We start from the raw sequence: 24798 nt of genomic DNA, 5'->3' as shown, positions 1-24798 counted from the left end.
CGGCGCACCTGCGGCCGGACTCCGGGACGCACAGGTCTGCCCGCCCCGCAGCCGGATTTCGGATGGTCCAGACTCCCTCCGCATCAACGAAGGCCAGTCCTCAAGCCCCAGGAAGGCGATCAGACGCCGACGCCGCAGTCCCGGCGCGGACTGTGGGGCAGCGGCTGCCTCCCGCCCGGCCCGGGCCCCGCCGGGAGCGACCGCCGCCATCGCGGGCCGCGGCCGGCGTGGGGGAGACCAGGGGCCGCGCGCGCCGCTTTACCTGAGAAACCAGCGGCAGCAGCGTCTGCTCCACCGAGCGAGTTTTGATCTCGAGTCCGGAGTCGAAGGCGAAGCCCGACGGGCCGGAGCCGTGCGCTGCCCCGGCGCCGCCACCGCCTGCGGGGCCCGGAGAGGCGGCCATGGCCTTTACTCAGCCCGTCGCGCAGCCGGGACGCTGCGCCGCTGCGGGGCCGCCGCCTCCCGCCAGCCAGCGAGCCAGCCAGCCAGCCTGCCCGCCCGCCGCGGCGGCAAGGCACCCGCGCCGCCCGCGACCCCGGCCCCCGGAAGACCCCGCCCACCCCGCCTCCACGCGCTCCGGCCGGGGGTCCGCCTTGCAGCCCCGCCCCCCAGCCCGGGCCCCGCCCCTTCTGTCCCCGTTCCCACCCTGTTTCTCTCCTCCTTCTTCAGTGGGTTCCACACAAGTCTCGCTCCTGCTAAGAGCAGAGACACAGGATACCTGAGGGCTTCCCACGAACATGTGGTCTCTTACCAGAGCAAGGACATCCATGCTCAGCGAAGCTACCTGTCCTCCGGAGAAGTGACTCTTCCTAAATCCGAATTCCCCAGGATTCCTGGAAACTGCGCTGGGATTTAAACTATTAATAAGTGGTAGACCAGGACAGGAGTCCAGGCTGTAGGGAGGGGCTTCTACCCTAAGATGGGACTTCTACAGGTTAGAGTCTTTCTGGCGCCTTCACAAACACATCTCCCCTTATGTAAATTGTCCATGTCCCATAAAAATTCATTGTATGCACTGGTGCCAAAGGAAAGGCAAGATATAAGACATAAGAGATGGACATATGTATTCATTCAAGTTTGACTTCACTGAAGATCAAATTTCTCAACAGAGACTAAGTTTACCACTTGATTCATTCAACACTAGTAATTTTATTTCAAAATATAAATATTTTTACATTTACAAAGATGTTACATCAGTAGGTTGTCAAAGCAAGTTAAAGCTAAGAAACAGCATTTGTGAGAATAAAGACACATGGTTATATTTGAATAATCTTTTTTACTTTCAAACCATCTCTACTTTGCCTGAGAATGCAGAGATGATACATTTTCCAAAAGTTACATGAGCAATAACAACTATACATCCAATCTTGGCTTCAAAATCAAATGGTATTTGAAATACACTCCAATCACCTAGACAAGTGGCACTGCAAAGCACAAAAGAAGGGTTTCCTTTGGAATAATTACAATCGGAGTTATGTTTTCTGGGTCACTGCCATTAAAAATAGTATTTGATAATAAGCCAAAACAATGTTTTAAAATTTGCTACCACAGCTTTCAGAGTAAAATATAAAGCTAGAATAAAAAGTAAGAAACCAAGTGTGGTGTAAAGAACTCTGGACTTGGAGTCAGAATTTCTGCAACTGAATTCTGGCTCCATCATTTCGTGGTATAAACTTAAGGGGAAAATCACAAAAAAACTTTCTGAGCTTTGATCTGATAATACTTGATGCCTGCCTATCTCACAGGGTTGCTATGAAAGCAGTCTGAAACCTATAAAGTGCAATACAAAAGTATTATTAAAATGTCATATCAATATATCACCACTGCATTTGCACTCTAACTGATCTTTGAAAAACTTTCAAAAGTTAAACACAAATACTGACTTTACACACCATAGGTGGAAAAGAATCTCTATACTTGATGTATAGCTCTGAATGGCAACACGGTTTTTTTCTGGTATTTCACTAAACTTTGAGATATATTACAGTTTACATGGTAGATGTGCCTGCCATTCAGAATTCTATTATGGATGTCTTCTAAAAGAGCTGTAAACTTTTATTGAGAGCCATGTTTCCCAAAGGACCCCAAGTTCTTTGAGATGCTCTGAGAAAAAGAGGATGAAGGTGTAGTTTAAGGTCAAATAAGTCTCGTAAACAGAGTCTTTGTCCCCTCTTATAAATTCACAATATATAATAGCATGTTAAAAACTCTTCAAAGTCCTACTTCAGAAAGGAAACAAATTCAGCATTCCTCAATTTTAACTGACCATGGAGTCCCTTCCCCCAACTCCATATACTCTTTCATTCACTCAGAACATCTAACAACATTCCTTGGAACTACTGCTATAAGGAACACATTTTTTCCAAAACTGGCAAGCTGCATGGGGTCGCAAAGGGTTGGACAGGACTTAGCGACAGAACAACAACAACTCAACTAGGAGGGAAAGGAAGAGAAGTAGAACAATGGACTGAGAGAAAAAAGAACTGACTCGACTCTGAGTTGTCACTGACGGGCGCCATGTTAGAAAAGACACTTCGACCTGTGGACTTGTTTCCTTCTCTGTTAAATGACAGGATCACCTAATTATATAAAGCCTATTCTAGCACAGAATTTGTATGACTCCAGGAGGCAGACAGAACATGTTGGTTTATAATTCTCTGATTTTTAAACTACCAAAAAAATTAACTGTTTAGTGGTTTCATATAGCATGAGTAGTTTTTTCGCAGATCTTAAGTTAATGTAAGCTAAATTTGTCAACAAGGAAAGTAACTTGAGTGAAGAAACTTTTTTTTGAAGAAACTTTAAAAAAGAAAACTATAAATGAGACAAGAGCTTTGGACAAACTCTATTAAGAATAATTATTAAAAAAAAAGATTAATTATACTTTAGGAAAGTCTATCTAAAATAGTCTCTCCAGATTGGAGTAGCTAAACTAAGTGATGAAAGTTTATTGAATAGCTAGATCATTTCCAAATAAAATGAGATTTTGAAACATAATTACTGAACACTAACTTCCTCTTGGGGCTTCCCAGGTGGCGCTAGCGGTAAAGAATCTGCCTGACAATCCAGGAGATGCAGGATACTCAGGTTCGATCCCTGGGTCAGGAAGATCCCCTGGAAGAGGAAATGGCAACTCACTCCAGTATTCTTGCCTGGAGAATTCCATGGACAGAGGAGGTTGGCAGGCTATAGTCCATGGGGTCGCAAAGAATCAGACACAACTGAAGTGACTTAGCATGCATGTGTGCCTAAGTTAATGAAAAGAATATATTTTTTTTTTTTTTTTATCTTTTTTTTTTTTTTTTTTTAAAATATGGAACGCTTCACGAATTTGCGTGTCATCCTTGCGCAGGGGCCACGCTAATCTTCTCTGCATCGCTCCAACTCCAGTATATGTGCTGCCGAAGCGAGCACTGAAAAGAATATATTTTGATAGAAAAATGTGCAAAGACAAGAAATACATAAAAACAAAAAAATACTTGTCCTTGGCTGGAACTAACATTTGGAACTATGTTGCCAGGGGCTATTTCTACTGCAAAATGCCTACTCTAATACTTTTATAAGGGTCTTGAAGATCCTTAGTGGAGACTGCAGTTTTCCTATAAGCTTTGAGGTTGAAACCTCTGGTGAGCTCACCTGACATTACTTTGCTCTAGGCTAACCCCTCACGGCCTGAATTTCTGAGTAAATCTGGCTCGGCAGTGACACATCCCGAAACGCTGAATACAACCAAAGTGGAACCAGGGGTACTAGAAAGTCCAGGTGGGTCACAGCGGGTTCTTATTAAGACCAAGGTTAGCCAGAGGACCTCACCTAAGCCCTCCAACTGGAATAAACTGCTATTTCCAGAGCTACTCAGTTTGTTTAAATAACGCTTCTTGGGTATCAAGAGTCAATCTGCACCAGTCTCCAAAGTCAAGGGAAAACTCTGCCAGCTAACCACCTTTAATGGAAATGGGTGTTAAGAATTCCTGCAAACTTAAAAATAAATAAAACTGGTATCTAAGGCAGTCTGGCAGAGATCACTTCCAGAAACAGAGAATGTGATAGAAATTTTGGAACTGACGCTGGACTTACATGGCATGGGTTTATGCTGAAAATTCTATGCCCCATTCTCTCTCGGAAAAGAGAGGAGCATACTGTGTGGGGAGCTTTTTTCCCCTCCATTCAGCTTACAGCTGAGTAGTGAATGTGACCTTCAAACTTCTCTTTAATAAAGTGATAAAATGTGTTCTATCACAGTGATAGAACACTGTGATAGGATTTCGGTACTTAGCTTTTACTGAAGCTACTTCTACTTCATCAATTGTCTGTTTTTAGGGAAACTAAAAACTCTTTCTCTTTCTGGGTCAAATCCTGAGATCGTCTTGCTGGAGCACTGGGGCAGCTCAAGTTTCCTGATGTGACTGGGTAGTAGTCTGGGGCACCTCTGCTCTTGATATTTCAGGGTGATACTACATCAGAACCAATTTTGACAGCTCTAAACCGTTCTCTTAGGGCTCAGGGTCCCCCTCTAAAGACCTAGTATTCATACTAATAATTATGACCAGGAAGAACCATATATTACCTCAAGTTTATATGTTCACCATTTCACTTTATACAGCTAAAAACACTTTGGAGGAACATAATCTGTATATGCACACTAACTCATTATGCATAATATTTGCCTCTTATAAATATGTGCTAATCACAGCTATAAACTTATCATTTTATCATTAGCAAAAACAAACCTGACTTCTTTCTTAAAACTTTTAATGCAACATTTTTAATTTTAGCAATACACATAATCTGGCTAAGATTCAAGGCCTTCTTATGAGTTAAAGAGAAGGCCTTCTTATGAGTTAGCCCCTACAACACTCTGTACAGTGCCCAGTATGGAACCCAGAGTTTGGGAAACTCCCAACCAATGCTTTAAAGAATGAATGACTGAACAAGTGATTAAAGAAAAGAATGAGTTAATTAATGCCAAATGTAGCACTTGGTGGAATATCTGACTGTAACTGTTGAAGGATTCATAGGAAATATAAGAGATCTGCATATAGTTTATTGTATAAACAAAGACCTCGCAGTAGCCTCTTTTCTAGAGCAAGTTTTTCTTAATATCAGAATAAATTTAATGTAATTATCATTAATTATGCTTCTTAATGAGAAAATAAAGTTTTAGAAAAAAGGATTTCTACTTTTAAATGTTTTTCCAAAAAGGAAATCTTTGTTACTTAAGAATCCTCTCCATACTGAATACTCCCTTGGGGACAGAGAAAGAGGCTGAAGGTTGTTTTACAAAGGAGAAAGGGCGCAAAGGGAAAGCTGGGTTCTGACGTCCTGGCCCTGCCTGTCATTAACTGTAGCCTATGCAATAGAACAGGACATGATTCTACCTCAAAGCACTGGAAAAACTGTGCTAAGATACTAAGAGAGTCACTGGAGTATAGCAAGGTTGGCAGACTGTTGAGTCAGGAAGATCTGAGGTCAAATTTTACTAAACCTCATGACTTGGAGACTTGGTCACTTTTCTGAACTTTAGCTTCCCCATCTGTGTGAAACATAAAATAATGTGAAGCTGAATGAATGCTGATGTGAAGTGATTGTGAAATAATACGTGCGAAAAGATTTTGTAAAATGTAGAGCAGTATGCTGGTTATTGTGATATCTGAGATATTTTAAAAGTCACAATTTAATTCAACAAGCATTCATCTAGAGTCTGTGTGCAAGGCACTGTGCTAAATGATGGGAAAATACTGCACAGATACAAAATTTTACGCTAGTAAGTAACTAATTGGCCAAAATCTAAATAGTAAAACAGAGACATTTAACAAATCAGAACACTGCTGCCCCTGAGATTTTTTTTACTTAAAACATTTGGAAAGAAAAAAAAAAAATCACAACATGAATTCTATCATATTGTTACCATTAATAGCAGCTTAATACTTAATTAATGTCAGTGTGGTCAGCCAAGTTTTAGAAATTTGGCAATAGAGTGATAAGGGGTGGAGGGAGAAGGGGAGGGAGGGCTTCAGTCTTTCTTCTTCTATGGCTGCAACATACAACTAACTGAACTTCAAATAAGCTACCCACCCTTACACTGAAGACTTGATCTTTCTTATGAGAGGACCATACATTGTGGAAGAAGGGAGAAGACTCATTTTTTTCCTGCTCAAGCAACTACCTTCTCCAAAGTGAAAGCCCTCTTCATTGAAAAGTGACTGTCGTAGAAAAGTTTAAGGACAGATTTCTTAAAAGAGGAGAAAATCACACTATATACAGCAGGTAGTTTACGGCTCTTAAAAAAAAAAAAAGTTATAAATATGTATTATAATATAGATAACCAAAGTGGGAAAATTTCAAGCCACAATACCAGTGTATAAACGGAAACTTTTCAAGCCATCTTAGCAACACTTAAGTGAGTAAACCACATTTCAGAGCTCTAAAGCTGTGCTTCCAAATGCAAGGCGCCCACAGCCAGGCCTCTGCTGTCCAGGCATCCGGTACCGAAGGCCCGGAGGCTCCTGCGTCTCGTCCTGGGGTCTGTCTGCCAGGCACCGCTGAAAAGACAGGAGGCCACAGCTGAGCTGAACTCACAGTCAAGGCTGAATTTCCTCAGAGAAATCACTGGGGTTGGAAACCAAGTCAGTCTACCGAAGGTTTCAGGTCTTCAGAAATGTCACGGAAAGTCCTTTAAGAAAAAAAGACAGAATGATTAGCTTTGCTTTTAGGAAAAGTTGGGGGGCGGGGTGGGGAATAAAACCACAGAGATACTTAGAAAAGAAAAATAGCATCTAACCAGTAATTCACTGTCATATAATATTCCTCTAAGTTGAGAGCCTTGGTGCCATTATGTAGTCACTGGTTTTTTTCTTAGGATTTTCACTGATTATTGTTTCAAAGTCTGATAGTTGTTTCTCAACCTGCAGCAACAAGAACTCTAGTTTTTTTTTGGAGGGTCTATCCAAAAGACTGTTTCCCTAAACTGTCTTGAAATTAATGACCATGTAACTAACATCTGGCCAACGAGATGTAAGTAGAAGTGTTGAGTGATTTCTGGGCAATGTCCTTAAAAGAGAAAGGTGATCTTTTCTGCTGACTGGAAAGTAGACACAATGATGTTAAAGAGAAAAACAATACGAGACTAAAGATTAAATGCTAACTGGATAACTTTTATTGCAAAATAGGAAAACTGATCCAGCAAAGTGCCAGCTCTGAGTGTTGTGGTTCAGAGCAGGAGAAATGGGATAGGACTTTTCATCAAATGACTGTGTACTTACACTGCTTCTGACCTACATCAAACAAGCCAAGTGAATGTGGCTTAACTGGCAGGTAATAACTGGGTTGCATGGAGGGGGTCTGCTGTATTGGGGCCTAACTTAGGACTATAGTAGCTAGTTGGCCTTTGCTACATAATTTATCCAGCCAGGTCTGCATCTGTGTTGGCAGCCGAATGGCCAGGTCAGAGTTCATCAATGAACAAGCACTCATCTTAGATGAAAAGACCTCACAACCAAGGCTGACAGAACATCAAGGTGGGAGGTCAGGCTTGGCATGGATGTTTGTGGAACAGACACACTTAGCCCTGGTCTGCCTACCTTTGTACTTCTTACAGCCAAGAGAGAAATAAACTTCTAGCTGTTAAAGGTCTACTAATGTTTTGAGTTTGTTTTTTGTTGTTGTTGTTGTTGTTATAATACAGGCAAATCTATCTTAAATGATACAGATATGAAACACAAGTTTATTACCATCCTTTTAGAGAGGGATTGCTTTACTTCTTTACAACCATATCACCGATTAGGAGGGTTAGACAGGCAGGCAGAGGTAAAATGAAGGTTAACCCTTTAGCATCACGTAGGAAGTACTTAAAGGTCAAGTGGGGCACAGGTCAAATGATACAGAACAAAAAAGATTACTTCTGCTCAGTTATCTGAAGGCTCTTTCACTGGATGGAAACCTCATATCTCAAGCACATCTCTAACTAGCACAACTCTACATCCAAAGGAACAGCTTTGAGGAAGGGGTAAGCTTCCTGGCTATGGTTCCTGTGTCTCTGAAAGGGATTATATATGACATGACTGAACTCACCATGTTGAATATATGCCAATGGGTCAAAGAACTGGAATGAATTTATCTCCTTAAATACTTTTATACTGGGAAAAATTCCCCCAAACTAAGATTTACACACACACGTTTTATGTATCGCTGTTGTCTTTTAGTCGCTAGGTCATTTGTGACTCTTTTGCGACCCCATGAACTATAACTCGCCAGGCTCCTCTGTCCGTGGGATTTCCCAGGCAAGAACACTGGAGTGGGTTGCCATTTCCTTCTCCAGCGGATCTTCCCAACCCACGGATCGAACCTGCGTCTCCTGCATTGGCAGGCAGGTTCTTTACCCGCTGAGTCACCAGGGAAGCCCTTTTATATGTATTATTATCCATCTATCTCTGTATCTATCTAATCAAGGTTTCTCAATAGCTGCACTGCTGACCACTCTGTGCACTGTGAGAGGTTTAGCAGCATCCCCACTACAGCTGTGATGATGAACATGTCTCTATACATTGCCAAATGTCCCCTGAGAGGAGCAAAGTCTCACCCTCCTCCCCCACAACCATTGTTCTAGATAGCTACCTACCCATTTATTTATATATCTCTTTTTCACAGCCTCACCTGCATTTGTGTACAGGTAAAGCTGGTTACAAGTTGCCCCAGAGTACATGAAATTCAGGTAGCACTCAATTCTGGGAAGCCCTGGAATATCTTTAAAACCAATATTGGTTTACCTGTACACAGTAAAGCCAGTTTTACCTGTACACAAATGCAGGTGAGGCTGTGAAAACATATACACCATGGAATATTACTCGGCCATTAAAAAGAATTCATTTGAATCAGTTCTAATGAGATGGATGAAACTGGAGCCCATTATACAGAGTGAAGTAAGCCAGAAAGATAAAGACCAATACAGTATACTAACGCATATATATGGAATTTAGAAAGATGGTAACGATAACCCTATATGCAAAACAGAAAGAGACACAGATGTACAGAACAGACTTTTGGACTCTGTGGGAGAAGGCGAGGGTGGGATGTTTAGAGAGAACAGCATCGAAACGTGTATATTATCAAGGGTGAAACAGATCACCAGCCCAGGGTGGATGCATGAGACAAGTGCTCGGGGCTGGTGCACTGGGAAGACCCAGAGGGATCGGGTGGAGAGGGAGGTGGGAGGGGGGATCAGGATGGGGAACACATGTAAATCCATGGCTGATTCATGTCAATGTATGGCAAAAACCACAATATTGTAAAGTAATTAGCCTCCAACTAATAAAAATAAGTGGAAAAATAAATAAATAAAACCAATAACCAAAAACTGATCAGTATTACAAAGCATTTTCCAACACCAAAAAGTCTTAAAATTCATTCTTTCATATCTTTTCAAATTTCTAAGATACCTGCAAGCTTCAATCTCTAACTCTTCAATTCCCCTAAATTATGAATGAAAACGGCTGCCTCAGGGCAAAGATGCATGAAATAAGATTAAAACTGTGGTTGGCCTGGTCACTGCTTTCTGTTGACAAGTAAGCTTAGCTGTAACCCTGAAATTCATACCTGCTGTTCAGTTCTGCCTCAAGGCCAAGAAAGCCTCCAGAAGGACTCAGAAGAAAGAAAACACAATGAAGCAAGCTAAGAAAACAGCTGCTAAGTGTTTTCCATCCCAACAGTATGTTTTCTCTAGATGTTTTGGGTGGTGATGGTGTGTGTGTGTGTGTGTGTGTGTGTGTGTGTGTGTAAAACCCTATAGAAGTAACACTGATCTGAACTGAACCTCAATTACCTCGTGGGGGGGGGGCGGTGTAAAACCCTACACAAGTAACACTAATCTGAACTGAACCTCAATTACCTCCTGGAAAACGAACTCCATAACCCAGAGATGGAGATATTTCTTCCTGGTCTCATCAAAAAGCACAGCAGGAACTAATCCACAGGGCCCCTAAAACTGCAACCCTCTAGATCAGGAAGAAACAAAGGAATGAAAATTGCACTGACTGTTTTTCTCCAGCTGCGCTGCACGGCTTGGGGGATCTTAGTTCCCCAACTAGGGAGTGAACTTGGGCCCTCAGCAGTCAAAGCACAGAGTCCTAATGCCAGGGTATTTCTTTGACAGTATTATTTCTAAAAACAGTAAATGTCCTACCTAAACCATCCAAGTATAGTATTCTTTCCCAAACCATAAGGATTGTTACGTTCCTTTGAACCACAGTGGTAGAATTTACAGAATAAAAAAGGTGGAATGGGGCCTCATGTGACTAGGGGGAGAGAAGACTGCTGTGAACATTTTACAGTTCCTTTCATTGCAATGGGGATTGTGTGGTGTGATTTCTCACTTGCAATCTTCTTGGTTCCTTGAAAATATTTTGGGATCTGCTTCCCAGGAAGTTTTCAAGGAAATTTTTTTAAAAACCCATTTACGTGAATGCTTAAGTCTTTTCTGATTTAACAACTCTAGCTGTTAAATTGTTGACTCCCAGCTTCCCAGAGTAAATTGTGGATGTTTACACATGAAAAGCTTGCACTGACTAAGGTAACTTACTTTACTGGGCACAGGATAGCCGAGTATGTATTTCCTAAACCCCCACCAGCACACTTTGTGACAGAGACATGTCATCACTTTTGTACATTCTGCCTCTTCCAAAAATGTGGAATAGAGTTCTAAGGCTGGAGGTTACTATGGCCCATCTTCTTTTATCAGCCTTATAGTGAAAAGATCTTTTAATCTGATCTGCTCCTGGTTTCACTAATCTATTAACTCAACAAATTTTCATTGAGCATTTATCCTAAACTGGAATGATAGGGAGCATACTCCAAATGAAGTCCTCAAGGTTTAGGTAAAGGTCTGAAGGAGTCATGGTTTTTTATGAGACCATATTCACATATTATTTTACAAAGACAAAAATAACTTCTTGCTCTATTAAAAAGTAGGAGGTGTTAAACTTTAGCTTAATTGCCAAATACTGATCTTCCTTGTCTTAGGATGGCATTATACCTGGCTTCATACTTAATAATAGCCTTAAGACAGCTTCCCTTGTGGTTCAGATAGTAAAGAATCTGCCTGCAGTGCAGAAGACCTGGGTTTGATCCCTGGGTCAGGAAGATCCCCCAGAGAAAATAATGGCAACCCAATCCAGTATTCTTACCTGGAGAATTCCATGGACAGAGGAGCCTGGCAGGTTGCAGTCCATGGGGTTGCAAAGAGTCAGACATGACCGAGCAACTCATACACATACACGTGTCCCAAGAAACCCACTGTACGCTGAAATATTTTAAGTCAAAAAACTATTTCATACACTTAACCTACAAAACATCACAGCTTAGCCTGCTGCTGCTGCTGCTGCTAAGTCACTTCAGTCGTGTCCGACTCTTGTGTGACCCCATAGACGGCAGCCCACCAGGCTCCCCTGTCCCTGGGATTCTCCAGGCAAGAACACTGGAGTGGGTTGCCATTTCCTTCTCCAGTGTGTGAAAGTGAAAAGTGAAAGTGAAGTCGATCAGTCATGTCCGACTCTTAGCGACCCCATGGACCGCAGCTTACCAGGCTCCTCCACTCATGGGATTTTCCAGGCAAGAGTACTGGAGTGGGGTGCCATTGCCTTCTCCGATAGCTTAGCCTAACCTTAAATATGCTTATAACATTAAATATGCTTATAACCTTAAATATGCTTATAACACTTACATTGGCCTGTTGTTGCTCAGTCACTAAGTCATGTTTGACTCTTTTGCAACTCCATGAACTGTAGCCCACCAGGCTCCTCTGTCAATGGGATTAACCAGGCAAGAATACTGGAAAGGGTTGCCATTTCCTCCTCCAGGGAATCTTCCCCACCCAGGGATCGAACCCACATCTCCTGCATTGGCAGGTGGATTCTTCACCACTGAACCACCAGGGAAACCCTACAGTTGGGCAAAATCATCTAACACAGAGCCTGTTTTATAATAAGAGTGTTGACTATCTCATGTCATTTACCGAACACTGTACTAAAAGTGAAAAACAGAACAGCTGTCTGGGTGCTGCGTGGCTGTAGGCGCATCAGTCGTATCCCCTTGTGATCATGCGGCTGATGAGAGCTGCGACCACCGCTGCCCAGCATCATGAGAGAGAGTTGTACTGCATGTCGCTAGCCCCGGAAAAGATCAGCATTAAAAATCTGAGTACAGTTTCCACTGAGTGTGTATTGCTTTCACACCACCACCAAGTTGAAAAATCATAAGTTAAACCTTCTTAATTTGGGAATCATTTGTAATTTCTTTCATAAAAAGATAATGACCTCTGATTGAATTTTTGGTATTAAATTATGGAAGATAATCACAGTCAGGTTGAGATAATGCTTCCAAAAACAGTAATGACTTGACTAATAACTCTCTCCCCCAAAAGGTAAAGCTGAGTTCCTTAAAGCACCACCTTCCAGCTGTCACCTCTGGTCACGTCGAGCTGTGGCAGAGCGTAAAGGAAAACTTAAATACAGCGAACAGCATCCCCAGAGGAGTTCCTGGGATATGCCCTGACTTCCTTCCTACAGGTTTTTCTGAGCTTTAGTGTTCAAAGATTGCTACTCAGGTTTTCGTAGGAATGAAATAAGTATATCAAATCGAGTCTGATTATTCTATCCAAAAATCAAAAAAGTATTGAGACTTGAAAAATTGTGATTGCAGGGGTACTATGTCTTTCCACACACTTCCCAGACAGTCCCAGTGTTAATAGACAACAGGGGAAGCCATAGGTTCTGATTATTGAACTGAGGCCAAAACAGCTGGGAGCCCAAAGCTGTGCTGTGTCGACAACATTTACTGCCACGAAATAGTGTATTCCCCACTGTCAACAGTGAGAAGCACTACATGGGACCTAGAAACAATATACAGAAATAGTTATGCAGATGGATCTTCTCAGCCACCAGTGCCTGCATCTACAATTAGAAGGTCTAATGGAATGAGGACATTCTCATGTTACAACATGAGCGTTCTAAGACAAGCTGAACCCTTCCAAAGCTCATGACCCCACAGACACTATTCCCTCACAGCCCAATCATTCCTTGAACTAGGAAGAGGGCACTGTCGAAGGTTGACGGGTATGGTGAATACCTCAGTAACTAAAATGGTGTAACCCCAGTAACTAAAACGGGCACGGCCTGGCAGTAGCAGCAACCACAGTAAAAAGCGAAAAGACAAATAATCAAGTGTATAAATGAAAGCTGTAAAAAAAAGGAATGGTAGGAGGTGCTATCCTTAAGAGCATTAAACGCAGGACATAACCTAATCTTGAGAGGAGGGAAAGCTCTGATGAACTGCCATTTGAGTTGCAATCTGAAGAATGATTGGGAGTTAATTAGGCAAGGAAAGCTAGGGGAGGGGGAGAGTCTGTCCAGATACAGAAAGCAGAGTGTCTGAAGGCCTACGGTTTGAATGGAGCTGCTGTATCTGAGGCCCCAGCAGAAAGCCAGCGTGGCTGCAGCGCTGACAAGGGGAAGATGTCACAGATGTATGAGGCAGGCACAGGCAGACCACGCAGGGCCTTGGAAGGATTTTGGTCTTCCTGGTAAGAACAGTGGGAGGCCAGTTCTGGTAGAAGAGCATCACGACCAGATATGCCTCCCCTTTAAAAAGCACACATCTGCTCAGTGTCAAGAGACTGGAAGACAGCAAGAGTGGATGCTGAGGGGCTGGCCGGGAGACTGAGATGCCACGAGAGTCCAGGTGAGAAACCCTGTAGCTGGGCCCAGGGTGGGTGGCACTGGAGAAAAAGAGGAAAGGGTGGATTTGAGATGAAACAGGTAAGACTGGGTGAAGATGGTGACTTGAGAAGATAGGAGGCTGTGAGGACACCTCACACAGGCGCATGTAAGTGAGGGGTACCATCTACTGAGGAAGGAAACAGAGGAGAATGTCTTTTCCTGAGCAGGGGTCGGGGGATGGTTAAGGAAAAGAAAGATCTCTAGTTGAAAACACACTACCTCACCTGCTTATTTCTATGTGACTACAGGCAGGATAACCTCTCTACGCCTTGACTTCATCTATAAGACATGGAAAACAACTGTTCCTAACCTCACATGGAAACACTGGACAGATTAAGTAAAGTAAGATGATGCAGGTAAAGTTTTATCACAGAACTTGGCACACCGAGTCCCAATAAACGTCAGTGGCGGCTGGTTGTTACTATTCAAGAGGTCATTTAGACTTTCCACCAGGAAGTGCTATGTTGGACACACGATTCCTTCAGGCCTTTTCAAAATCCCGTTAGAGGGAGTTCCCTGGTGGTCCTGTGGTCAAGAATCCATCATCCACCCTGCAATACAGAGGGACAGGGGTTTGATCCCTGGTCGGGAAGTAAGACCCCACATGCTTTGGGGCAACTTAGCCCGTGTGTCTAAGTCCCCCTGCCACAACTAGAGAGCTCCTATGCCACAACTAAGACCTGATGCAAGCCAAATAAATAAATCAATATATATATACATATTAAAAAAAAAAAAACATTAGAAGGCATAAACCTACCTTTAAAAAGAGAACATAAGAGGTTAAAAGAAACAAACTTTCAGAAAGTGGAAAGCAAATGAAGAACTGCTATGACCAGCATGACCTAAAAACTGAATCCTAAGCCAGGAGTTATTCAATAAGGCTCAGGAATTGGTGATATCAAGTAATTTTGGAAATGGGGTCAAAGGTGGGATAAACACAGAAGGGCTGCTCTAAAGTGTGCCTAAAACGCAGAAAAACCTCATGGGTCCAACACTGTCACCCATGCCTCCACCCAGCCAGGCAAATGCTCCCTGTTACTGGCAGAAACTCGTCCTTTCCTCCCTTAGAGAAGGTAAAACAAAAAGTTCTGGACTGGGGGACAACAGGCAGGGATAAGGGTAGGGGACATACCGACAGTGGGAGACTGAGTGAGGATCTACATCTCAAATGCTGTCCGCTCCCTTTCCCTGTCCTGGCGCCCAGAATGCTGGCAGCCAAGCCATCAACCTCTGAGCAGGAGATTAAAAGAACTTTCACTGAGGAATTTAGCAGCCCCACAGGGAAACCAAAAAGCACTGACATCAACGGCTGCACAAGACCAATGGTCCTGGCAGATTATATTATGGTGATACACATAATAACCAACCTGCAAATCCTGAGTGGCTCACTCTTCACATAAGCCAATAGTCAGAAGAATAGGATGCCTGACATGTGAAGATTGTTGCTGCTGTTTAAGTCGCTAGGTCACGTCCACCTCTTCTGTGGCCCCATGAACTGCAGCCTGTCAGGCTCCTTCTGTCCATGCGATTTCCCAGGGGAAGAATATTGGAGTGGGTTGTCATTTCCTTCTCCAGGGGATCTTCCTGACCCAGGGATGAAAACTGTGTACCCTGCATTGGTGGGCAGGTTCTTTTTCACTGAACCACCAGGGAAGCCCCTAATATTATGATTATATTGTGTTAATATGGTGAAGGTTAGGGGATATTACAGATGTAATTAAGGTCCCTAAGCAACTGACTTTAATCAAAATGACAATATGTTCTGTGGGCCAGGTCTAATCAGGTGAGCCCTTTGCAAAGGAGTCTTAGCCATCAGTGACAGAAGTCAGAAAAACACTCCTGAAGGCCTGGAGAAAGCAAGCACTGTGTTATAAAAATGCCTATGGAAAGAGGCAGCCTCTAGGAGCCTCAACTTGTGGCTACAACTGCAAACAAAGGAATTTTGTCAACAACAGGCAAGCCTGGAAGAGGATCCCAGTCTGCAGATGAAACCCCTGCCTGAGCTCAGGCCCTGACTGTAGCCTTGGAAGATCCTAAGCAGAAGACCTAGCTGAATTGTACCTGTACTCTGACTCATGACTTTCATATAAATGTGTTGCTTTATGCCACTAAGTTAGTGAAAATTTGCTATATATGATAGAAAACTAACACAGACCTATATGCTAAAAAAGGCAACTTTTATTTACACACATAATATCTCAATAAACCAGACTGCCCAAAAATGATAGCTCAAATGGAAACCTATAAAGATGACAGAAGATAAAATTGGAGAAATCATCCAGAAAACAGAAGCCAAAAATCAGAACCAAAAGAATATCAGAGAAAAGATTTAAAAATGACAAGACCAGTGTAGGAGGGTCAACATCAAAATAAAAATAAGTTTCTGAAAGGGAGAGAAGGAAATCATTAATAAAATAATTGAAGAAAAATTTCAGAATGGCAGAACATAAATTTCCAGTTTTAAAGGTCACAGAGGCACTTGATAAAAGTGCCAATTCAAACACAACAACAAAAATAGATTAAAAAATAAATAAAAGAAAGAAGACCCTATAGGTTTTCAAACATTTGAATTACAAAGAATCAGGAATCAGAGTGGCCTCAGAATTTCAACAACCATGAAAGTTAGAAAACAATGAAGAAATAAAGTTACACAGGGAAAAATTCTCTACGCAGACAAGCTACTGAGTAAGAATGACTTTAGAAGAAGCCTTTAAAGACATGTATTATCCCCTAAATTTACTTCCCATGCATTCCTTCCCAAAAATCTACAGGAGGATGTGCTCCAACAAAAAGCAAGAAGAATCAAGACAGAAAACAATACTGGGAAATACGATTCCAACACAGGGGAGAGCTAAGGGAATCCGCAGGTGACAGCTCTATAGCAGGCAAAAGGATATTCTGTATCTTAACAGACCACACGCAGGTGAAAACAAGAGACTGGTGAGCTCAATTTCATACACAGTTTATGATCACTGAGCTGGAACTCACCGCTGAGTCTGAGCAGGCCACGGGGCCTGGTTGGGTGTGGGCACAGAGTTCGTGGGACTCACTAGCATGGCACTGTAGATATTGGAAGCAACCACGAGTATGCAGAGAAGTATGGGCCCAATGATCGCTCCTTCCAGGCCCAGGTAGTACGCTCCACCAGCCACTGCCAGGCCCGTCAAGTAAGGATGGCCACCTCTGGAATGAAGGGCACACAGATTATACACAACTTTTAACAAAACGTAAACCCTGGAGTAAGTTGGAAATACATTCTCTGACACACTGTTCATTCCCTAATACTCCTGACTTCTGAATTGCTGATCAGCTTTCTTTAGATCACTTCCATGTGGATATCTGAATATTAATTGTAAAAGTATCAAGATGCAAAACTTTTCCTGCCTACATGTGTGACATTTGCCTTTTCGTAGGTCCAGCGACTTAGGAATAAAGTCAGCAGTGTTAACAGGTACCACTGCGTGGCTGTCTGAAGTGGGTTAATGTTAGCTTAGGACTGGCTTATACAAGCTACCTATTAGGTTTACCTTTGTCTAGAGTAATTAAGTGGGCAAAATTAAGCATGTAATTCAACTAATTATGCTTTTTTTTTTAAAGATGGTAACAATACAATGGCATTCCTATTTTTCCTAAGTTAGGCTTCTAGCAACCTCCTAAAATACAGATTTTAACACAGGGAGTGATAAAAGGCCTCATGAGAAAAACATCTGTTAGAAAGCCCAAGATTTTTATTTCATAGGAGAGTCATAACTGTCCTCCAGCTTATCACAGGTATCATTTACATAACTGGAATGAAATAACACACAGGCAGACCTCAGAGATATTGCAGGTTTGGCTTCCAGACCACCACAATAAAAACAAATATGGCAATAAAGTGAGTCACAAGAAATTTCTACTTCCCCAGGGTATATAAAAATTATGTTGACACTGAACTGTAGTCTTTTTAAGTGTGCAATAGCACTATGTCTAAAAAAAATGCAAGGCAGCTTAATTTAAAAATATTTGATTGGTAAAAATGCTAAATATCAATGTGAGCCTTCAGCAAACTGTAATCTTTCTGCTAGTGGAGCATCTTGTCTCGATGGTGATGGCTGCTGACTGATCAGCGTGACTGGCCGCTGGAAGACTGTAGAGAGTCTTTGACAATTTTTCTTAAAACAAGACAAAAAGTTTTGCTGCACTGACTGACTCTTCTTTTCACTGGTGATTTCTCTGTTGAATGCAATGTTGTCTGAGAGCACTTTAGTCATCACAGAACTTTTTTCAACACAGGAGTTAATCCTCTCAAACCCTGCCTCTGCTTTATCAACCAAGTTGATGTACTATTCTAAATCTTTTGTTGTCATTTCAACAATCTTCACAGCATCTTTACCAGAAGTAGGTTCCAAGTGGCAAGAAACCACCTTCTCTGCTTATCCATAAGCAACTCCTCATTCATTAAAGTCTTATCATGAGATTGCAGTAAATCAGTTACATCTTCAGACTCCACTTCTAGTTCTTGTGCTATGTGCACCACATCTGCAGTTACTTTTCCCACTGAAGTCTTGACCCTCTTAAAGTTATCTATGAGGGTTGGAATCAACTTTTTCCAAACTTCTGTTAATGTTGATATTTTGATCTCTTCCCAACACAATATAAGCGTTCTTAATGGCATCTGGAATGGTGAATCCTTTCTAGGTTTTCAACTGACTTTACCCAGATCCATCATAGGATCAGTATCTACACTAGGTATAGCCTTATGAAATGCATTTCTTACATAATAAGGCTTGAAAGTTGAAATTACTCCTTGAACCACAGGTTGCAAGAATACATGTTGTGTTACAGGCATGAAAACAACATTAATCTCATTGAATGTCTCCATCAGAGCTTGCGGGTGACTGGGTCAGATGACCCATAGTACTTATTCCTTTGGCTGTGCTGGACCTTAGTTGCAGCATGCAGGAGCTTCAGTTGGTGCATGCAAACTCTTAGTTGTGGCATGTGGGATCTAGTTCCCTGATCAGGGATTGAACCTGGGCCCCCTGCGCTGGGAGCACAAAGTTTTAGCAACTGGACCACCAGGGAAGTCCCAAAGTATTTTAAAAGGAACTCATTTTTTCTGAACAGTAGGTCTCAAGAGCGGGCTTAAAATATTCAGTAAACTATGTTGTAAATGGATGTGCTGCCATCATCCAGGCTTTGTTGTTTCATTTCTAGAACACATGCAGAGTAGATTTAGCACAATTCTTAAGGGCCCTAGGATTTCTGGAACAGTAAATGGACAGGGAAGCCTGGTGTACTGCAGTCCATGGGGTCGCAAAGAGCCGGACATGACTGAGCGACTGAACTGAACTGAAGTGAGCACTGGCTTCAATTTCAAGTTATCAGCTACATTAGCTCCTAGCCATAGAATTAGCCTGTCCTTCTAAGCTTTGAAGCCAAGCACTGAAAATCCTAAATGGCATCTTTTCCCAACAGAAAGCTGTTTCGTCTGCACTGAAAATCTGTTTAATGTAGTGGTCACCTTATTTTTCTTTGCTGGATCTTCTGCATAACTTGCTGCAGCTTCTACATCAACACTTGCTACTTCACCTGCACTTCTATGTTCCAGGGACGGCTTCTTTCCTTAAAGCATACAAACCAACCTCTGCTAGCTTTAAACTTTTCTTCTGCAGCTTCCTCACCTCTCACAGCCTTCACACGATTAAAAAGAGTTAGAGCCTTGCTCCAGATTAGGCTCTGGTTTAAGGGAATGTTGTGGCTGGTTTGATCTTCCACCTAGAACATCACAACTTTCTCCATAGGCTGTTTTGTTTTCTTATCATCTGTGTGTTCACTGGAAGAGTACTTTTCACTTCCTTCAAGAACTTTTCCTTTGCATTCACAACTTGGCTAACTGTTTGGCTCAAGAGGCCTAGCTTTCGGCCTACCTCAGCTCTCAATATGTCTTGTTCACGAAATTTAATCATTTCTAGCTTTTGATTTAAGGTGAGCAATATCTGACTCTTCCTTTCACTTGAACACTTCGAGGCCACTGTAGGGTTAGTAACCAGTCTTCTTTCAATATTGTTGTGTCTCAGTGACTAGGGAGACCCGAGGAAAGAATGAAGATAGGGGAACAGCTGGTCTATGGGCAGTCAAAACACATGCAAAATCTATAATTGAGTTTGCCATCTTATATGGGTGTAGTTCATAGCACCCGAATACAATTACAATAGTAACATCAATTCTAGCTAAAACCTTAATATAAAATTTACAACAAAATTTAAAGAAATGAAAATACTTAACTATAAATCATGGTAACTAGTTATTATTCAAATTTCAACTATTAAATGTTAGGCACAAAAGTCCCCCTAAAGTTCACTTATGGATGTGCTTGTTTCTTTTTGCTCTGAAACTTTGGGGCTTCTTAGCAGTTTTATATATTTATTTTATACTTTAACTAGAAAGAAAACAAGGTAGCATATAACTTGTCTCTTCATAATTTCAAATTAACTGAAGAGTCCTCTTCCTATAAACTTTGATCTTGTCTGCCCTTATTGAAATGAGTTTTATTTAAAGAAAATTTAATATATTAACTACGACAATAGTTTAAGTAGGTCATATTCTATATCTGAGTAGCTGAATAAAATTCAATTATTTGGTCATATTCTAGATTCTAATAAGCAATGTTTATCTTGATATGTGGCTAAATGAAAATCAGCTTGATTTAGTAAATGCAAATTGCTAAAAGAGACACCAAAATCTACAAAAATGACATATTTATTATATTGCTAGTTTGGCTTCTGTCCTAAATTTAACCTGTATTCATCATAGAACCATACTATAGTACCTTAAGTAAGAAAGAAAGCACTGTTTCTCAGATACAAACTTATGAGATTTCATCTTACATGGAAATCATCATACAATCTAAAAATGTATTTATCCAAAAGCAAAGAAGTTCTGAAAATAACTACTAACTTCTTGCTGTACTTAAAATATTCTTATTTTGAAGTATGTACAGGAATACTTTTTTCCTACATTAAATGTCACTAAACCAGGGATTATTCACAATTTTACTTTAGTCCACAGTCTCATATATTGTAAATACTACTTACTAAGAATAAAATAGCATACCCTGCAAATGATATTAATCATATAAATTAAACTTTGATTACATCAGTGGGATCACAAAAGATTACTTCACTGAAGTGATTATCATCACCTGTCCTTTCACCCATGCCCAAAAGCAAAAGGAAAAAAATAAACCTTCATAAGAAAAGGCCAGAGAAATTCCTGGATATGATTCATCACCAACTGCAGAAGTCCAATACTTACCCTGATATATCAGAGTAGATGGCAGTATCTACAAAGTAGGTTGGCAAGAGATGAAAAACCAACAGTAAGATGGCTTTGCATCCTAAGCCTTGGGTGAGCCACAGATCAAGAACTGCAGGTACTGCTGCCCAGTATGTGCCCAGAAATGGCACTGCTCCAAGGATTGCTGCTAAGGCTAATACAAGATTAAAAAGAAGAAGAAATAACTTTAACGTCATCATCAAAGCAATACCAATAGCAGAATCTAAACACTAGCTCCCGCTGTTTAAAAATTTCCACCAGAACAAGTTAAACAAACACATGCTCAAATTTTAGGGCAACGATATGCCCTGTTTAACTGAATCTGCTGTTAAATGAAATCCAAGATCTTAACACTGGATCATGAAAATACTTCTGAAGTGTGTGGTTACTTCTCCTCTTAAGTCACACACGTTAGTGTCCCACAGCTGTTATTCTCAGTTGATGGCTAGTTAATACGTATGTAGTTGGCCTCAGAATCCTCAGATGTGGAACCTGCAGGTTCAGAGAGCCAAGGTACCTGAGCACCCACAGATTCTGGCATCCTCAGGGGGTCTCAGAACCACTCCCTCAGGGACACCAAAGGACGACTGCTCAGTCCTATAACAAAAGTGGAGAGCACTGGCCAAATATCTGCACTGAGACCAAAGCCAAACCAGAGATTAGTTTCTAAATCTCAGATGAGAACATACATTCCTTACCTTGCTTCTTTCTAATAAAGTGTATCTAAAACAAAAAAACGAAAAAAACCCACCACAAATAACCTTGCTAGTTGAAGGACCTTACTTCACAATCAACCCTTTTCAGAATAGTATGTTCATTTGACAAAATAAATATTTGTTGCTCATACAGTGTACTATGTACCGGGTATTATTCTAGCTACTGGGGACTCAGCAATAAACAAACATTACAAATCACATTTCTGCTGCTAATCTAGACTAGATATCAAAATTTAGCATTTCAAGTTTGACAAAGATGACAATACATGTAAAATGGTTTAATGTTCCTTAAATAGAGCACAGCAGAAGTTATGACACAATTGTTACCTGATGGTATGAAGACAATATTGATGCCAAATATAGTATGAGTCAGCCAGGTATATAATCCATAGAAGCCAGCCATTTTGAGGGAAGCATCAAACACCCCTCTAGAATGTCCAAAGATTAAAGTGGAAACAAAATAAACACAGGATCATACTGGGATTCAGAAAAATCAATTATTTCTAGGCTTCTGGCTAATTTATTCCAAATCTGATAATAGCTTTGATTTTTCCAGTGGCCTGAGAATGCTGTTTTCATTTTATTTCAATAAAACATACAAATCTTCTATTTAAGCCTTGAAATAGATTTACTAAACTGTTCTTTAAATTTCTCTAATGAAAAGATAAGAAAAACCTTAAGATATCCTATTCACTGAAATAACTCATCAACTTTTCACTTCTGAAGCAGATTACTCACCACCAAAATAAAGAGAAAGAAAAATAAGTGTGATTATCTTATTTCTGAGGAGGTAATTAAATTCTGAGACATCCAGGCTGTGACCAGCCCTCCCCCTGGGAAGAACAAGTGAAGGATAATATAACTGGTACTTTATCAGTCTTTCTTCTTTTGTTAACAAACTGTTTCCACATTTCTTAAACCACACAACCCAACTTATAAAGTAACGTCTAAAAATGATATCAAACAACGCAGGTCACTTGGAAAGAATTTATGGAAAATAAATCTTATGAATTCCAAAGTAAAATCAGAGATTAAAATACAAGAGGTACAAAAACAGGCACACATATTCAATGATTAATAGGAATGAAAATATGCAATCTCGGGTACTTCATTTTTGTGTTTCAGTTGGAAGACTTAAGGTAGCAATGTGTTAAGGAGGAGAAATAAGGAACTGCTCAGAGAGAGCACAAAGGCAACAAACCTAAAATCATCCCAAGGTATCACAAAATCACAAAAACAAGGAATCTGTGGGGTTCACGGGAGGCACGCTCATACGCTCAGGAGAGAAGGAAAAGCTGTCTGTAACTGAAAAAAGCAGAGACAGTGGCAGCAAAGGGGACGCTGCCTACACAGAAGGACACATCAAATTTTTCTAAAGCATCCCAAGAGGTGTACTGTGAGAGTGAAGTCAAACTCTGGAACCTAGTGATTCAGTCATTTCATACAGGTCTGAGACACGGACTTGGTGACACAGTGGCTCCCCAAATTGTAAAATCTTGTCATACTGACCAGCGGCTTTCACACAAAAATATCTTAAAGGTGCTGTATGACCTCTGACAATAAAGACACAGATGGAAGAGGTATCAAAAAGACTGAAAGAAAGGGACATAGCCTACAGGAAATATAAATGATCTGAAGAGCAACTGAATAGAAAACACGAAAGAAAAAAGGAACATGAGAGATTTGGGTTTTATTTTATTTTATTTTATTTTTTTTTTGAGATTTGGGTTTTAAACCTGAGGGAGAAAGAATGGCAGTGTATCAAAGTCATGGAGAACCCCAGAATAGGAGAGTACATGGAAGAAAAGGGAATATGTTTAGTTGGGCCATGTTTAGCCAAAAAAAGGATGATGGAAATACCCTGGAGGTAGTTGGAAATAAGAGACAAGGCTTAACAGCAAACTTGGGACAAGAAATTTGAGATATGCCAGAAAAATCCTAATCATAGGAAAGGGTAAGATATCCCAGGAGTAAGCCTAGAAAAAATGGGGCAATGAGCTGTAATTCTCATAAGGGACCTAAGGAGAAAGATATACTAGTCAAAGAGATAATGAAACCATTTTTCTAGTAGGAAGAAAATCACTATAGTATGCGATTCCCAGAGGGCTTCCCTGGTGGCTCAGACGGTAAAGAATCCACCTGCAACGTAAAGAATCTGCCTGCAATGCAGGAGACCTGCATTCAAACCCAGCGTCAGGAAGATCCCCTTGAGAAGGGAATTGCTACCCACTCCAGTATTCTTGCCTAGGAAATTCCACGGGGCCCCAAAAGAGTCAGACACAACTTAGGGACTAAACAACAACAAACCCAATTGGGAAAAGGATCTGCCAGCTCCCTTCATTACAGCCCGCTCCCTTTCCTGACTTACCAGCCACCCCAGAGACCCAGTTTCACAGTAAATCGGACAGAAACTTGGTTGACACTGCATTTCCAGAAGGGGGAAAGCAGGTTGTGCACACGGATGTAGCGTGCTGCTAAGTGGCTCAGGATCGGCTGCTCCCGTGGACACCTTCCGTCCCCACTGGGAATAACCGTGAGTCACATACACAAGCCTGTGACAGAGCCATCACATGAAGCCATGTGGAGTCCTTGGTAGTGGTAAATATTAATTCAATATTTTTATATAGTTAATACACGGTTTTGTGTCTTTGACAATGCCTACCAATCATGTGCTACTTACTCCTCTAGCACTAACTAAAAAAATCAACAAGAGGTTGTTTCAATTACATGCACAAATAGTAAACATTTGTATCTCAACACTAGTTCTATTATAAGACTAATAAAATGAATTTAGCAACTTTTAAAGCACCACAAAGAGAAACTATGAAGTTTTTAAAAGACATTTATTTCCCTTAGAAACCTGAAGCAAAGTTTAGGCTTATTAGGTTGATCTTTAATCAAGTAAGTGAAAAAGGCATTATATTTACTGACTTGGTTATTATTTAAGAACTCTAGCTTAAATTATTAATAAATTACTTTAAACAAATTAATTTAATTTC

At 41.0% G+C, this 24798-nt stretch overlaps 2 protein-coding genes and 1 non-coding gene across 4 annotated transcripts in view; all 3 read right to left on the bottom strand.

Moving 5' to 3' along the window:
* The window catches only part of CTNNAL1 (catenin alpha like 1), a 53834-nt gene extending 53295 nt beyond the window's left edge, over positions 1-539 (bottom strand). Inside the window, exon 1 of the mRNA XM_043927709.1 lies at positions 263-539. Coding sequence (XP_043783644.1) covers positions 263-403 — 141 coding nt within the window. The 5' untranslated portion in view covers positions 404-539. The remainder of the gene's footprint in view (positions 1-262) is intronic.
* A 2768-nt stretch (positions 540-3307) lies between these two features.
* LOC122673087 lies at positions 3308-3414 on the bottom strand. The gene has a single exon (XR_006334579.1). It is a non-coding gene; the product is annotated as a U6 spliceosomal RNA (small nuclear RNA).
* A 645-nt stretch (positions 3415-4059) lies between these two features.
* TMEM245 (transmembrane protein 245) overlaps positions 4060-24798 on the bottom strand; it is a 76842-nt gene continuing 56103 nt past the window's right edge. For both annotated transcript variants that reach the window (XM_043927355.1, XM_043927356.1), the window contains 4 exons: positions 22127-22227; positions 21063-21237; positions 16755-16949; positions 4060-6673 (listed from right to left, as the gene is read on the bottom strand). In XM_043927355.1, the coding sequence (XP_043783290.1) occupies positions 6628-6673; positions 16755-16949; positions 21063-21237; positions 22127-22227 (517 nt within the window). In that variant the 3' untranslated portion in view covers positions 4060-6627. The remainder of the gene's footprint in view (positions 6674-16754; positions 16950-21062; positions 21238-22126; positions 22228-24798) is intronic.

Source organism: Cervus elaphus, chromosome 16, assembly GCF_910594005.1.
Source record: "Cervus elaphus chromosome 16, mCerEla1.1, whole genome shotgun sequence".
Classification (NCBI taxonomy): Eukaryota; Metazoa; Chordata; class Mammalia; order Artiodactyla; family Cervidae; genus Cervus; species Cervus elaphus.
This window is presented reverse-complemented; position numbering and strand designations above follow the sequence as displayed.